Source organism: Chamaea fasciata, unplaced genomic scaffold, assembly GCF_029207755.1.
Source record: "Chamaea fasciata isolate MVZ Bird 193981 ecotype frontalis unplaced genomic scaffold, bChaFas1.0.hap1 SCAF_31, whole genome shotgun sequence".
NCBI classification, from domain to species: Eukaryota; Metazoa; Chordata; class Aves; order Passeriformes; family Sylviidae; genus Chamaea; species Chamaea fasciata.
Genome location: NW_027094116.1, coordinates 193266 through 207746, shown reverse-complemented (window position 1 = coordinate 207746; position 14481 = coordinate 193266). Strand labels below are relative to the sequence as shown.

Below are 14481 nucleotides of genomic sequence, written 5' to 3'. Positions count from 1 at the left end.
CTGGAATCGATACAAGGTCATTCCACAGAGCCACACCATGACTGTGGGCAGAGCCCCAGCTCAACATTGCCACACTTTTCCCTCTGGTCTGGTGGCTGCAGCCAGAACCCAAATATTCTTTCCATGAGGTTCCAAAGGGCTGCAGGTTTGAGATAAGAAGGAGGAGGGTCCCGGTCAGGTTGTTGAGCAGATGGGTGTGGGATCTGCAGAACTTCTGGGGCTCTCTCAGCCCCTTGCTGAGAGGGACAAAATGATCAATTGCTGCATTTCCGGACTGCTTCCCTCACAGCTGCCCCTGCAGGGGGGTTTGCAGCCAGCCCTGCTCTGAAAACCATCCAAGGCCCTCGCAGAGCCACTGCTTGGGCTCCCATTGGCTTTTGTGCTTCTTGCAGGGCCCAGCAAACCACAGCCAGGCCTTTTCCTGCCACAGAATTGTCACCTTTGCAGCAGCTCTAAAGCTGCCAGAATCAAAGCCAAGGGGGCGGGGGGAGCCTCAGGTCGTGGCTGCCACCTGGGGCTGGCCAGAGCAGGGCTGGCCAATGCCCATCCCTGTGCACTGGGGCTGGGCCATGGCTGGGCCCCACACTTGGATGGGCACTGGCTTCAAGGAGGAGGAGTTGGGGAGCTCCTTCCTGCCTGGGGCTCCATTCCCAAGCTGTGGTGACACCTGGGTCTTGTCCCAGGCCCTTGTCCCGAGGGGTTCCTCGTTCTGGGGGTGCCACGTCCTTTGGGATTTCTGTCCCAGAGGTGGCATATCCTGGGCACCTCGGTCCTGGCGGGCCCGTCAGCATTACGTCTGTCCCCAGTGGGACCTTGTGACTTCTGGGGTGCCCAAATTTACGGGGCACCTGTTACAACTATGCCCTGGGAATGGTAAATGCCAGGCTAAATTTGATTCAATTCCCTGATGCCAAATTGATTGAGATGAAATTATACATCCAAGAAATAAGGAAATTGAGCCAGGAAATAGGGGGATGGAAAAAGCCAGGGGTGTGTGGGGCACAGACCCAGAGCCTCCACCCTGGGGTGCCCCCCTGGCCATGAGCACACTGTGGGGGCTGTGCTGGGCTCTGAGTCACCCCAAAATCTGAGGCACCCAGGGCAGGAGCTGAGACCCCCGTGCCCACCCAGCCACTGCCCATCCCTGGGACCCCCATTCCCCTGGGAACCCAACCATGGGACCCCCATTCCCTTGGTCTCTGCTCCCTGGGACCCCCATCCCAGGACTCCCTTTGCCCAGGACCACCATTGCCTTGATCCCATCCCATGGGCTGCTTCTTCTTCCATAACCACTCTTTCCGAGGGTCCTCTATTTTTCCCCTCTGCACCCCCAACTCTGGAACCTACACCCCATTACCGGAAATCTCTGGGGACCATGTTTTGGATGACCCCCATCCCTGAATCCCTCCTGGAATGGAGACCCCAATTCCCCTGGACCCCCATTATCTTGGACACCCGGCCTTAATTTCCCACATCCCCTGAGGCCCCCACTCCTGGGAACACCATCCCCCACTGAGCCCCCAGACTATCCCATAATGTCCCCAGCCTGTCCCCTGCTGTGTCTCCACCCATCGCCCACCCTGCCCCCACCAAGGGCCACCTACACGTGGGGACGAGGTGTGACCTTTCTTCCTTCCTCTTCATCCGAAGAGCCGCCACCCAGGGGACCAGTGGCCACAGCAGCGAGTGACAGCCAGTGCACATGGCCGGGGACACGGGGATGGCCGGGAAGGTGGCGCTGCTCCTGTGGGGTGAGTGCCCAGGCACGGGCCTGACACCCCGGGGATGGGCCCTGGTGAGGCAGAGACCGGTGGGGAGGGGGCACAGGGGGGCTGGGGTGTCCCCTGAGCTCCTCAAGGCCGGGACAAAGGAACCAGGATGCAGGGACAGGGACAAGAGTCACGCACGTACCATGCAGACGGGCCAGCGGGACTGGTGCCATGGGAAAGGGATCACAGAGGTGGGGCCATGGGGGTGTGGCTGTAGGGACAGGTGCTGTGAGGATTGCGGTGGTGACCTGTGCAAGCATGGGGGGTCCACAGTGTCCCCATGTCCTGCCTCAGCCCAGGATGACTGAGGTGTCTCTGTCAGCAAAAGCTCTGTGCTACACCAGTGTTACCCTTGGGGAGAGTTTGGGGACAGACATCACACCATGTCCCCCCAAATGGTGCTGTCCCTCCAGTGCCACCACCACCCTGATCCCTTCCCTTCTCCCTTCCAGCCCATACCCTCGGCCTCGCTGGTGAGTCCTTGGCAGATGCCATGTCCCCACCCCACTGTCCCCAGCCCCGTGGTGACCCTGGCAGGCTGGTGTCCCCGGCAGGCTGGGGTCCCCTGTCACCTGCAGGTGCCCAGACCACCCAGCTCCGGGTGGAGCCCCCCTGGAGGCCGGCGGTGCTGTGGGACCGGGTGACACTGACCTGCCAGGGCTCGGGGACTGCCGGTGACACCACCTGGTACAAGGACAGGCAGCGCTGGGGGCAGGAGGTCCGGGAGAAGTTCGTTGTCACTGAGAGTGGCACCTACACATGTGACAGACCCGGCAGTGGGCTCAGTCCCCCCATGATGGTCTTAAATGGTGAGGGGGGATCTTAAATGATATGGGTTCTTCCCTGAGAGGTCTGGGGGGCTCACTTACAAGGATTGCCTCACACCTGTCGTGTGGCAAGAGCCTGTCCCCTGCACTCAGGGACATCCCATTGTATCCCAGGGTGATGGGACACCCATGGTTACACGTGTGCTGTGGGGTTGCTCCTGGTGCCCCTGAGATCCTCCCATGCCATGGAGACTCCTCCCAGATGTCCCCGGTGCCATGGGTGCCCACCTTGGACCTGTCTGGTGCATCTCAGTTCAATGGGACTCTCCTGTCCCACAGACCGGCTGGTGCTGCAGGTGCCAACACAGACAGTGCTGGAGGGGGACACGGTGACACTGCGCTGCCGGGTCAGGCCAGACACATCGGTCAGCAGGGTGCAGTTTTACAAGGACAAGAAGCATCTGGGGATGTTCCTCAGGGGGACCGAGCTGTCCCTGTCCCCTCTCCAGCAGAACCACAGCGGCCGCTACCACTGTGAGGGTTTGGTGAGCTTGTGGCCATTATCGTCATCTCCAGTGACAGTGGCAGTACACGGTGAGCGCACCCACGGCTGGAATTCCAGTATCCTGAAACCTCCAAAGCCACATCCCAGGGGACTCAGAATCAGTCCTTCCCTCATCTCCTTCCCAGAGCTCTTCACGGTGCCGGTGCTGGAGGGTCCCCCCGAGCTCATCGAGGGGTCCCCCCTCAATCTCAGCTGCCTCAGTCCCCCCAGCCCCCTGCGGCCACGAACCCGCCTCCTGCACCTCTTCTACCGGGATGGGCAGTTGGTGGGGGGCCCGCAGGTGTTCCCGCAGCTCCAGGTGCCCGCCGTGGGGGTCTCTGACTCGGGGAATTACAGCTGCCAGGTGCGTTCTGAGGGGGGGGCCGTGCAGAAGAGCAGCGCCCGGCTCCGCGTCATGGTGCGCAGTGAGTGTGGGGATGGGCACGGGGAGCCCCCACAGCCTCCTCGTGTCCCCTGCCTTGCCTCGGGACCCCCATTCCTGCTTGGACCCCCCATGCCTGTCGGAGGACATGCATCCTTTCCCAACTCCCTCGCCAAGTGCGCCAGCCCTTCCTGGGTACCCCCATCTTTCTGATGAAATTTTTCCACGTCCTTGCATCACTGCTCAGGTCCCCCTCCATGTCCCTCCATCCCTCTCTGGGTCCCTTCACCCATTCCTGGTTCATCCCCACTCCCCTCTGATCTCTCCTCATGGTCCCCAGGTCCCACCATACCCTCCCTGTGGTGCCCCCTCAGCCCGTTCCAGCTGTCCCCTCCCTGAACTCCCCACCATTTCTTGGGTTTTTTTCCAAGCCCCCCATCAGCTCTGGGCCCTCTCTTCCTCACTGGGGTCCCCCTGCCCCTCGAAAAATCCACCCATGTCCCTCACTGTCCCCTGGTTTCACTCCCTCCCGCAGGGGTCCCGCTCTCGGGAGTGTTCGTGTCAGCGCAGCTCCCCGGGGGTCAGGTGGCACTGGGTGACCGCCTGGTGCTGAGCTGTGCCGTAGCTGCAGGGACAGGTCCCCTGTCCTTCACGTGGCACCGGGGGGACTTGGGGACACCGCTGGGCACCGGCCCCTGCCTGGAGCTGCACAATGTTGAGGACAATATCAGTGGCCAATACCAGTGCCGGGTCAGTGATGGAGACAGTGTGGCTGAGAGTGTTCCCCTGAATGTCACCGTCCTGGGTGAGCATGACCCTCAGGCTGGGGGTGGCCTCACCCTCAGCACCCTCCAGAAAACTCTCATTCCCGTGTCCCTGTCCCTCTTGCTGGCTGCCAGCCACTCCCCCATCCTCAGACCCATCTCTGTGTCCCCGCAGTGCCCGTGGCCAATGCCACCATCACCCCCGGTCCCCTGACACACCATGTGCACGTAGGTGACCCCGTGACCCTGCGCTGCTCGGTGCAGGTGGGCTCAGCTCCTGTCAACTTCACCTGGCTGCACAACGGGCAGGAGGTGGCCCGGGGTCCTGTCCTGGAGCTTGGGAACGTCAGTGTGGGACATTCGGGCACCTACCAGTGTGTGGCCACCAACCAGCTGGGACAGGACGGGCACCGCGTGTTCCGGGCACTCAGCCCTGAGCTGGCCCTGGAGGTGACACCACGTGGACAGTGGAGCAGAGGTGGGGTCACATAGGGTCATTGGGATTGCAGGACCCCCAAAACGACAGGTGACCCCACTGTGTCCCTTCTGTCCCCAGCAGTGGCCACAGGGGTTGGCGTGTCCCTCCTGTTTCTGGTCCTGCTCGTGGGTGTAGCTGTGGGCTGGCACCGGTGGAACAACATGGGTGGGTGACAATGGGGGCAACGGGGGCCCTGGGGAGGTGGGAGGCCACCTGGAATGTGGGGGTGATGGGTGACACCCACAGCTCCTGGTTTGGGCAGTGCTGAGTGCTCAGGGTCCTCAAGGATTTTGGGTGTTGTTGGAGGGTCTTGCAGGGATGTTGGGGCTTCTTTCAGGGATCCTGGGGGAATTTGGAGGATCCCCCTCCTTGCCAGCATTGGCTTCTTGGCACTCACGAGGTCCAGAGCACTTGGGTGGTTCAGGGGTTCTGGGGGCCATCAGGGATGCTCAGGGGTTCTGGGAGAATCTGAGGGCCCAGTAGGGTGCCAGGATTTCTGAGGGGGCCTTGGGGATCCCACAGTTACCTTTCCCCTCTTTCCTTTCTAGCCTCCAGGAAGCAGCAGGAAAGGTGAGTGGGGGGCTCAAACCACACTGTCCCCTTTTACCCCAACCCCAAGACCTCCCATTCCCCCCCACACATCCCCTTTATCCCCGCAGGGCCCCCCCGGATCCCCCGGCCCCCCCAGAGGAGGGGGAGGTGCTGTACACCCACGTCGTGAGCACCAGGCAGATGGGGGGTGAGTACAGGGTGGGACACACACACAGGGACACGTCACCCATGAGTGTCACCCCCACCCAGATCCCACAGCCAGTGTCTCTCGCAGCGTCCCCCCGTGCCACCGCGCTCCAGGATCCCCAGGTGACCTACGCGGAGCTGCGGGGACCCCATGGGCGACAGCGGGAACTCAGTGACACCTACGGGAATGTGCTGTGACACTCGGGGCTCCAGTGGGCACTGGGGGGCTCTGGGGGAACTGGGGGGCAGTGGGGGACCCCACCCATGGGCAGTCACACATGTGTCCCTGCTCCTGCTCCCATGGGTGCTCAACATTCACGGGTAGATGAGCACAAGGGGGGGGTCACGTGTGAGGCTGCACAGGGCACCCAGAACTCCCCATGCCCCCAGAATCTCCAAGGGCTTCCCCACCCTCCTTCCACTACCACAACTGGCTTCCCATTCCACATCCAAGTGCTCCCAGCGCCCTCAGAGACTTCCCCATTCTCTCCTCACTGTGCTCCCAGTACCCTCAGGGGCTCCCTATTTCCCCTCCCAGTGCCTCTCCATTGTTCCCAGTAGATCCGGGTGTTTTCCATTCTGTCTCCCAGTACCCCTGTGCTCCCACTGGCTCTGCAATCCCCCTCTCAGCACTCTGAGAACACCCATGGAGTCGTTTCCCTGTTATTTGGCCCAAATTGCAGCTTTTGGTTCAACTGGCAGAAATGGTGTTTCTTTGTTGAGCTCTGTCAGGCTTTAGGAATGGGATTCTCCAGTTCTGGGCTGACACTAGAACCAGGGGCTGCTGCCCCTCCCCCTGCCAGTGGAGGCACAAAAGGCAAATGTCCCAAAGGGCTGACAGAAAACAATTTCCTGCAAACAGCAATGAGAGAACAAAACCAACAGCAACAAGGTTTAGAATCCCTGAGGGTCAAGAAAGGAACAATTTCCAGGGAAAGCCCCTGAAAGGGGAAAACTCGGGATCCTTCCCCCAGATAGTTTCTTCCACCAGAGGAACCTGGCAGGGCCCTGGACCTTCATTGCTCTGATGGCCAAAGCAGCTTTCAGGAGGCTCTGGATTCTCTTCTCCCCTGTCCCAAACACGTCCTCTGCTGTGTTCCGCACACGATGATGTCTCAAAGGCCCTGTGGGTGTTCCCAAGCCTCCCCCTTTTCCAAGCCTGTCAGAATGTGTGAGTCCATGGCACAGGGTGGGTCTGAGTTTCCAGTCAGTTCCAGAGCTCTGGACATCCCTCCAGCTCAAGGCAAACTGTGACCTGCCCTCTGCTGCCAAAAAGATGTATCCTGCTGTAAAGGTGTCTGCCAAGGCAGGCTGGAACCTGCCTTGGAATGGAAAATTTGACCACCTTCCCTCCAAAGTATTATCATTTTGAAGTTAAGGGGCTTCCAGGCAAAGACATGGGAAGAGGAATAACAGTTCTTCACTAGAATATCTATAACAAGACAAACAAACAACACCGCCACCAACAACAAACAAAAGCACAAACCCAGTCCCAGCCCTCTCGGGGCTGCAGGCACTTCCCCTGCGGTGCAGTTCCGGGCACAGCCGGCAGGGGCGCTGGTGGCTCCCGGCCGGGCAGGGCGGGTGCGATGATTCCCCCGCGGCTGCAGGGGGCGCTGTGGCAACAGCTCGGCTGTCTCTCTCTCCATGGTTAATGGAGACTCAGCGGGCGGGAGAGAGAGAGAAGCGTCCTTCCCTCACTGACGGGGCTGGGGGGCAGCTGGGAACGGTGCCGCTCCGGATGGCAAAATGGGCTGCTGCAGGAACCCTCGGAGTGGCGGCTGGAACGGTGGGAGGAGGCACACCCAGGGTGGCAAAGGAAGTTTATCAAAACCTCCCAAGCTGTAGCATGAGCTACGAGGCTCGGGTGGGACACGGGTTGTTGGGTTCAAGTGTAGGAAAAGCCAAAGCAGCCACAGAAAACAGCGGAGCTGGGCAGCCACAGCCGTGCTCCCACAAACAGCTGCCGCCTGAAGCCAGGAGCCTTGTTTCTCGCAGTTTAATCAGAAAGCTGAATTTTGGGTACAATAAGAGGGAAAAGGGTCGCGTGCCAGCCCGGCACTGGGCGAGGGAACGAGGAGTCCTGTGGGGTGCAGTGAAGAGGAAGAAGGGACTGCTGAGGGGAACCGATGCCTCCCAGTGCTGCCAGTGTCCCCAGTGTCACAGCACACCCTCAAAGGTGTCATCAGGGTCCTGCTGTCTCTTGTAGGGTCTCGGCAGCTCCATGTTGGTCACTTGTGGATTTCGAGGAGGGGCAGGGCCTGGGGTCACTTGGGGAGGCCCTGAGAGTGACACTGGTTGTGAGGGCCTGGGTGAACGGTGACACTGGTGGGTGACGTGTCCCTGTCCCCCCCTGTACTCACTCCTTGCCCACTCGGTGCCATCAATGTGGGGTCCCAGCACTTCCCCCTCTTCTGGGGGGGTCCTGTGGGGATAAGGAAGGTCTGAGGGGTGTCTGTGAAACGGGGAAAGGGTAGTCCTTGCTGGAGACCCCCACTCACCTTTCCTGGGGCTTCGTGGTTGCTGCAAGGAAAAGGAGAGGGGGTGACCATGGAGACCCCGAGACCCCTGAACCTTCCTGGGACCCCAGCAGGTCCAACCAGCCACAGGACCCCCAAACTCCCACAGGACCCCAGAAAGATTTCCCTAAATCCCTGCACAGCCCTCCAAGAGCTGCCCAAACCCTCCAGGAGCTCCCAATGCCACCCCAATGTTCCTCAAAGCCTACCCAGGGATGGCCCTGGAGCCCAACCAAGACCATCGAAATTCCCCCCAGACCCCCCAGGACCTCCAGCCGACATCACTGTGGGCTCCGTTTCCCCCAGCTCAGGGGCCCTGGGTGCTGCCCTGTCTCTGCCCCCACTCTGGGGGCTTCCCCTCACTCCAGGACCCCCATCCCCCCATTGTCACCCACCCCAATGGTGCCAGCAGTGACAGCCCCCAATGACAGCCAGGAGCAGGAGCAGGAACAGGAGGGTCCTGCCGACATTCACAGCCACTGCTGGGGACAGAGGAGGACATGTCAAGGTCACATTAAATCTCGGGGATCCTGAACAACCCAGTGACCCCTTGTGAGCCCACCTGTGACCCAGGGTGAGCCAGGGATCACCTCCAGGGCCAGCTCAGGGCTGAGTGCCCGGAACACGCGGTGCCCGTCCTGTCCCAGCTGGTTGGTGGCCACGCACTGGTAGGTGCCCGAATGGCCCACACTGACATTCCCAAGCTCCAGGACGGGACCCTGGGCCACCATCTGCCCATCACGCAGCCAGGTGAAGGTGACGGGCTGAGCCCACCTGCACCGAGCAGCGCAGGGTCACGGGGTCACCTGCGTGCACCTGGTGTGACAGGGGACTGGGGGTGATGGTGGCATTGGCCACGGGCACTGTGGGGACAGAGACAGGGCTGAGGCCAGGAGGAGGGGCTGCACCCAGCCTGGGGGATTGAGGGAGTCTGTGTGGTGGCACCTGGAGACAGAGGGTCTCCTTCAGCCAGGACAGTGATCCCATGGGGTGGAGCCATCATGTGCTGTGGGATGAGGGCATGTGATGGATGAGGGGGGAGGGCTGAGGATGGGATGAGGCTGAGGTGAGGATGGCATGAGGGCGGCTGTGTCCAAGGGTGGTGGTGGCCGTCACCTCGTGGGGGGCACGGAATGGCGTGGGTGGGATGTGATGGGTCTGATGAGGCAAATCAACGGGGGCATCACCCCAGTGCCAAGGGACTCACTCCCCTGGAGAGTCACGCTCAGTAGGGTGAATGTGACCTGATGGGGAGTGGGACATGTGACAGCTGGCATTAGGGATCCATGGCCTGGATGTCCTGGGTGGGGACACCTGGAGCCAGACGGTCCCAGTTCCCCTGGGCTGTGACAGCCAGGGGTGGGGGCTGTGACCTGGGGTGGATTGGGGATGGTGTGGGCAGTTGGGGTGGAATGGGAATGTGTGGAATTGGGGATGCTGTGGGTGGGATCTCCCTCAGGCCAAGGACAGTGAGGTTCAGTGTGGGGCTCTTGGCCACACTGTCCCCATCACTGGCCCAGCACTGGTGTGGCTGTTTTCCTAGTCCCCTAAGTGCCACAGCTCCAGGTGGGGGCTGGCACCCAGCAGTGCCTCTGAGCCCCTCCGGTGCCAGGTGAAGGACAGAGGACCTGTCCCTGTGGCCACTGCACAGCTCAGCACCAGGCAGTCACCCAGTGCCACCTGTCCCGCAGGGGGCTGCACTCCCCCCGAGAGTGGGACACCTGCGGGTGGACACACGAGGGATTGGGGACATGGGATGAGGAGTGGGGGACACCAGGGAGCAGAGAAGGACTTAGGGAGGGGGAGGATCAGAGAGGGATGAAGGGATCCCTGTGAGGAAGAAGGGGGCCCAGAGATGGGAGAGAGGCTTGGAAAAGGCTGGAAGGGACCCCAGGGCAGGGTGAGAGATTCAGCCAGGAGACACATAGAGAGGGTTGAAGGGAGCCACAGGGAAGGTTTTGGGGACCCAGACAGGGATAGTGGGACCTGTGGACAATGGAAGGACCTCAGAGAGGGAGAGGTGCAGCTGGGGAGGGGTGAGGGGACCTGGTGAGGGATGCAGGCAGCAGGAAAGGTGATGGGAGGACGCAGGGAGAGCCCAGGGAAGGCAGGGCAACATACAGAGGGTTGAGAAAGGATGGGAGCCCTGGGATGGCTGTGGGGGCTCCCCGTGCCCATCCCCACACTCACTGCGCACCGTGACGCGGAGTCGGGCGCTGCTCTTCCGCACAGTCCCCTCCTCGGAGCGCACCTGGCAGCTGTAATTCCCCAAGTCAGAGACCCCCACGGCGGGCACCTGGAGCTGCGGGGACACCTGCGGGCCCCCCACCAACTGCCCGTCCCGGTAGAAGAGGTGCAGGAGGGGGGCTGGGGGCCGCAGGGGGCTGGGGCTGCTGAGGCAGCTGAGATTGAGGGGGGACCCCTCGATGGGCTCTGGGGGACCCTCCAGCACCGGCACCGTGAAGAGCTCTAGGAAGGAGAGGAGAGGTGAGGGCTGTGACTCTGAGTCCCCTGGGAAGTGACTTTGGGGGTGTCAGGATATTGGAGTTCCAGCAGTGGGGGTGCTCACCGTGCACTGTCACTGTCACTGGTATTGACAGTGACAGCCCGAAGCTCATGAAGGCCACACAGTGGTAGCGGCCACTGTGTTTCAGCTGCAGGGGGGACAGGGACAGCTCGGTCCCAGTGAGGAACCCTCCAGGATCCTTCCCATCCTGGTAAAACCGCACCCTGCTGACCGACATGTCCTGCCTGACCCGGCAGCGCAGTTTCACCGTGTCTCCCTCCAGTAGTGTCTGTGCTGGCACCTGCAGCACCAGCCGGTCTGTGGGACAGGAGAGTCCCTTCAAACTGAGTGGCACGGGACCTTTCCAAGTTGGATGCCCATGGCACTGCGGACATCTGGGTGGAGTCTCCATTGCGCGGGAGGATCCCAGGAACACCAGGAGACGCTCCGTGGCACAGGTGTCACCACGGGGGTCCCATCACACTGGGATGCACAGGGATGACCCTGAGTGCAGGGGACAGGCTCTTGCCACACGAGCGGTGTAAGGCGACACCTGGAGTGGAGCCCACGCAGACCCAACAAGAGGCCACCCTGATCATTTAAGATCCCCCCTCACCATTCATGACTCTCAAGGCAGGGCTGGACCCACTGCCAGGTCTGTCACATGTGTAGGTGCCACTCTCGGTGACAGTGAAGCGGTCGCTTCTGTTCTGCCCCCAACGCTGCCCGTCCTTGTACCAGGTGGTGGCACCGGCGGTCCCCAAGCCCTGGCAGGTCAGTGTCACCTGGTCCCACAGCACTGCCGGCCTCCAGGGGGGCTCCACCAGGAGCTGGGTGGTCTGGGCACCTGCGGGTGACAGGGGACACCAGCCTGCCAGGGCCATTGCATGGGGCTGGGGACAGTGGGGTGGGGACATGGCATCCCCTGAGGACTCACCAGCGAGGCCGAGGGTGTGGGCTAGAAGGGAGAAGGGACAGGGTTGGGTGGGGACAGCAGCACCTGGGGGACATGGTGTGGTGTCTGTCCCCAGACTGCCTGCAGTGGGAACACTGGTGTAGCACAGAGGTCTTGAGGACAGGGACACCTCGGTCACCCTGGGCTAAGGCAGAACATGGGGACACTGTGGACACCCCATTCTCCAACAGGTCACCACCACCATCCTCACAGCCCTGGTCCCATCAGCAACATCCCCATGGCCCGTCATCCCATTCTAATGGAACTCATCCCCACAGCCCATCTGCATGGTACATGGCCCTTCTCCCTGTCCCTGCATTCCTGTGCCCCTGTCCCTGTCCCCACAACTGCTACAGCCCCAAGGTTCCTTTGCCACATCCTTATCCCCACATTTCTCTCCCCCTGTTACTGTCCTCACATCCCAGTTCCCCTCTTCTTGTCCCCCTTTTCCTGTCCGCACAGCCACCCCACTCCTCTGCTCACACTGGGGTCCGGGTCCATGCCCATGCACTGGCTCTGCTGGCCTTGGGGACCTCAGGGGACATCCCAGCCCCCCCGTGCCCCCTCCCCACCGGTCTCTGCCTCACCAGGGCCCATCCCCGGGGTGTCAGGCCCGTGCCCGGGGCACTCACCCCACAGGAGCAGCGCCACCTTCCCAGCCATCCCCGTGTCCCCGGCCATGTGCACTGGCTGTCACTCGCTGCTGTGGCCACCGGTCCCCTGGGTGGCGGCTCTTCGGATGAAGAGGAAGGAAGAAAGGTCACACCTCGTCCCCATGTGTAGGTGGCCCTTGGTGGGGGCAGGGTGGGGGATGGGTGGAGACACAGCAGGGGACAGGCTGGGGACATTATGGGATAGTCTGGGGGCTCAGTGGGGGATGGTGTTCCCAGGAGTGGGGGCCTCAGGGGATGCAGGGAAACAAGGAGGGGTGTCCAGGAGAATGGGGGTCCAGGGGAATTGGGGTCTCCATGTCTCCGGTGATTCAGGGATGGGGGTCCTGCAGGAAAAGGTTTCCCCAGGGGTTTTTGGTCATGGAATATGGGTCCCAGGGTTGGGGGTCCAGGGGAGAAAAGGGGACCCTTGGAAATTTGGGTTCTATGGGAACAAGCATCCCATGGGATGGGATCAAGGCAATGGTGGTCCTGGGCAATGGGAGTCCTGGAAGGGGGGTCCCAGGGAGCAGAGACCAAGGGAATGGGGGTCCCATGGTTGGCTTCCCAGGGGAATGGGGGTCCCAGGGATGGGCAGTGGCTGGGTGGGCACGGGGGTCTCAGCTCCTGCCCTGGGTGCCTCAGATTTTGGGGTGACTCAGAGCCCAGCACAGCCCCCACAGTGTGCTCATGGCCAGGGGGGCACCCCAGGGTGGAGGCTCTGGGTCTGTGCCCCACACACCCCTGGGCTTTTCCCATCCCCCCATTTCCTGGCTCAGCCATCCCAGGGAACACCTGAGCAGGGAACGGTGGGGGGATCCCCGGAAGGGGCCAAGGGGGCTGGGGGGTGCAGGCAGTGTTCAGGGGCTGTGGGGGATGAAAGATTTTCACTTTCTCTTTCCTGCAGCAGAAGGAAGAGGCCGTTTATGGTGAGCTGAGGCCGTGGGTTCTGTCCTGGGGGGCACATCCAGAGGGGTCCTGCCCTGAGGGAAAAGGGCTCCTCTGCTGTGGTGACACCTGGGGCTTGTCCCAGGGTCTTGTCCCAGGGGATTCCTCGTTCTGGGGGTGCCACGGCCTTGGGGATTCCTGTCCCAGAGGTGGCACATCCTGGGGGGCCCTGAGCATTCCCGCTGTCCCCAGTGGGGCCCTGTGACCTCTGGGCTGCCCAAACTTAAGGGGGCATCAAGTGGAATCTTGCCCTGATGATGGTAAATGCCAGGCGAAATTTGCTTGTATTCCCTGTTGCCCAATTGGCTGAGACAAAATTAGACACCCAGGAAATAAAGGCAAACGTCTTTTCCCACACCCTTTTTTCCCACTAAAAAGAAAATCACCAAAATCAAACAGATGACATGCAAAATTGTCTGGTCGATATAATCCTTTTAATTGCTACTCTCCCAAAAAGTCACTCATAATAAAAGCACAAACAAATCCCACAGAAATGAAACTTTCTGGTTCAGTTTAGGTGCCCATTGGATTCTGGCAGCTTTAGAGCGGCTGCAAAGGTGACAATTCTGTGGCAGGAAAAGGCCTGGCTGTGGTTTGCTGGGCCCTGCAAGAAGCACAAAAGCCAATGGGAGCCCAAGCAGTGGCTCTGCGAGGGCCTTGGATGGTTTTCAGAGCAGGGCTGGCTGCAAACCCCCCTGCAGGGGCAGCTGTGAGGGAAGCAGTCCGGAAATGCAGCAATTGATCATTTTGTCCCTCTCAGCAAGAGGCTGAGAGAGCCCCAGAAGTTCTGCAAATCCCACACCCATCTGCTCAACAACCTGACCGGGACCCTCCTCCTTCTTGTCTCAAACCTGCAGCCCTTTGGAACCTCATGGAAAGAATATTTGGGTTCTGGCTGCAGCCACCAGACCAGAGGGAAAAGTGTGGAAATGTTGAGCCGGGGCTCTGCCCACAGTCATGGTGTGGCTCTGGGGAATGACCTTGTATCGATTCCAGGTGTCCCCAAAGCTGCTCCATCCCTGCCCTCCTCACCTGCACAGGGCACGGGGAATGGACAGGGCTCTGCCCCGCCCCTGCCCCGCCCATTCCGAGTGCCCAAAGCTGAGGGGGCGTCACCGTGGCCACGGGCTGTCCCGACACATGGCGACAGTGGCTTGGGACACGCTCTCACAGTCGGTTCATGCGCGCCGTGACAGTCCCGGCACTCGCAGCGCTATGGCAGCTGGGCCCCTTCCCCATGCTCTGGGACCACCGTACTGGTCCCTCCTTTCCGCAGAGCCCAGCCCAGGGTCTCCGCTCCCCCGCCCTGCCGGGGTCTCCCCTCGGCCATTTCGGGCCCTCCACCCTCGGGGCTCCCCAGGCCCCTGGTTGTTTAGTGGAAGCCAGAACTGGAGAATTCCATTCCTAAAGCCCAACAGGGCTGAACAAACACCACTTGTGCCAGTTTAACCAAAAAGCTGC

General features: G+C 61.3%; 2 protein-coding genes and 1 long non-coding RNA gene across 3 annotated transcripts; 1 reads left to right on the top strand and 2 right to left on the bottom strand.

Annotated features, from left to right (window-relative positions):
- The first annotated feature begins 1702 nt into the window (after positions 1-1702).
- On the top strand, positions 1703-5649 carry LOC136303235 (Fc receptor-like protein 4). Its single transcript, XM_066206934.1, has 9 exons — positions 1703-1751; positions 2222-2578; positions 2876-3130; positions 3227-3505; positions 4402-4704; positions 4783-4869; positions 5253-5274; positions 5364-5443; positions 5531-5649. The coding sequence occupies exons 1-9, from the start codon at positions 1703-1705 to the stop codon at positions 5638-5640; spliced, it is 1542 nt and encodes a 513-aa protein (XP_066063031.1). The 3' UTR covers positions 5641-5649.
- A 1954-nt stretch (positions 5650-7603) lies between these two features.
- LOC136303045 (uncharacterized) lies at positions 7604-7966 on the bottom strand. The gene is made up of 3 exons (XR_010724151.1): positions 7944-7966; positions 7806-7867; positions 7604-7724 (listed from the first exon to the last, which is right to left on the bottom strand). It is a non-coding gene; the product is annotated as an uncharacterized lncRNA (long non-coding RNA).
- Positions 7967-8431: 465 nt separating this feature from the next.
- On the bottom strand, positions 8432-14350 carry LOC136302887 (Fc receptor-like protein 3). Its single transcript, XM_066206477.1, has 8 exons — positions 14278-14350; positions 11405-11425; positions 11084-11266; positions 10531-10785; positions 10152-10430; positions 8736-8824; positions 8552-8692; positions 8432-8443 (listed from the first exon to the last, which is right to left on the bottom strand). Exons 1-8 carry the CDS (start codon positions 14348-14350, stop codon positions 8432-8434), a joined length of 1053 nt encoding a protein of 350 aa, XP_066062574.1.
- Between the last annotated feature and the right edge of the window lie 131 nt (positions 14351-14481).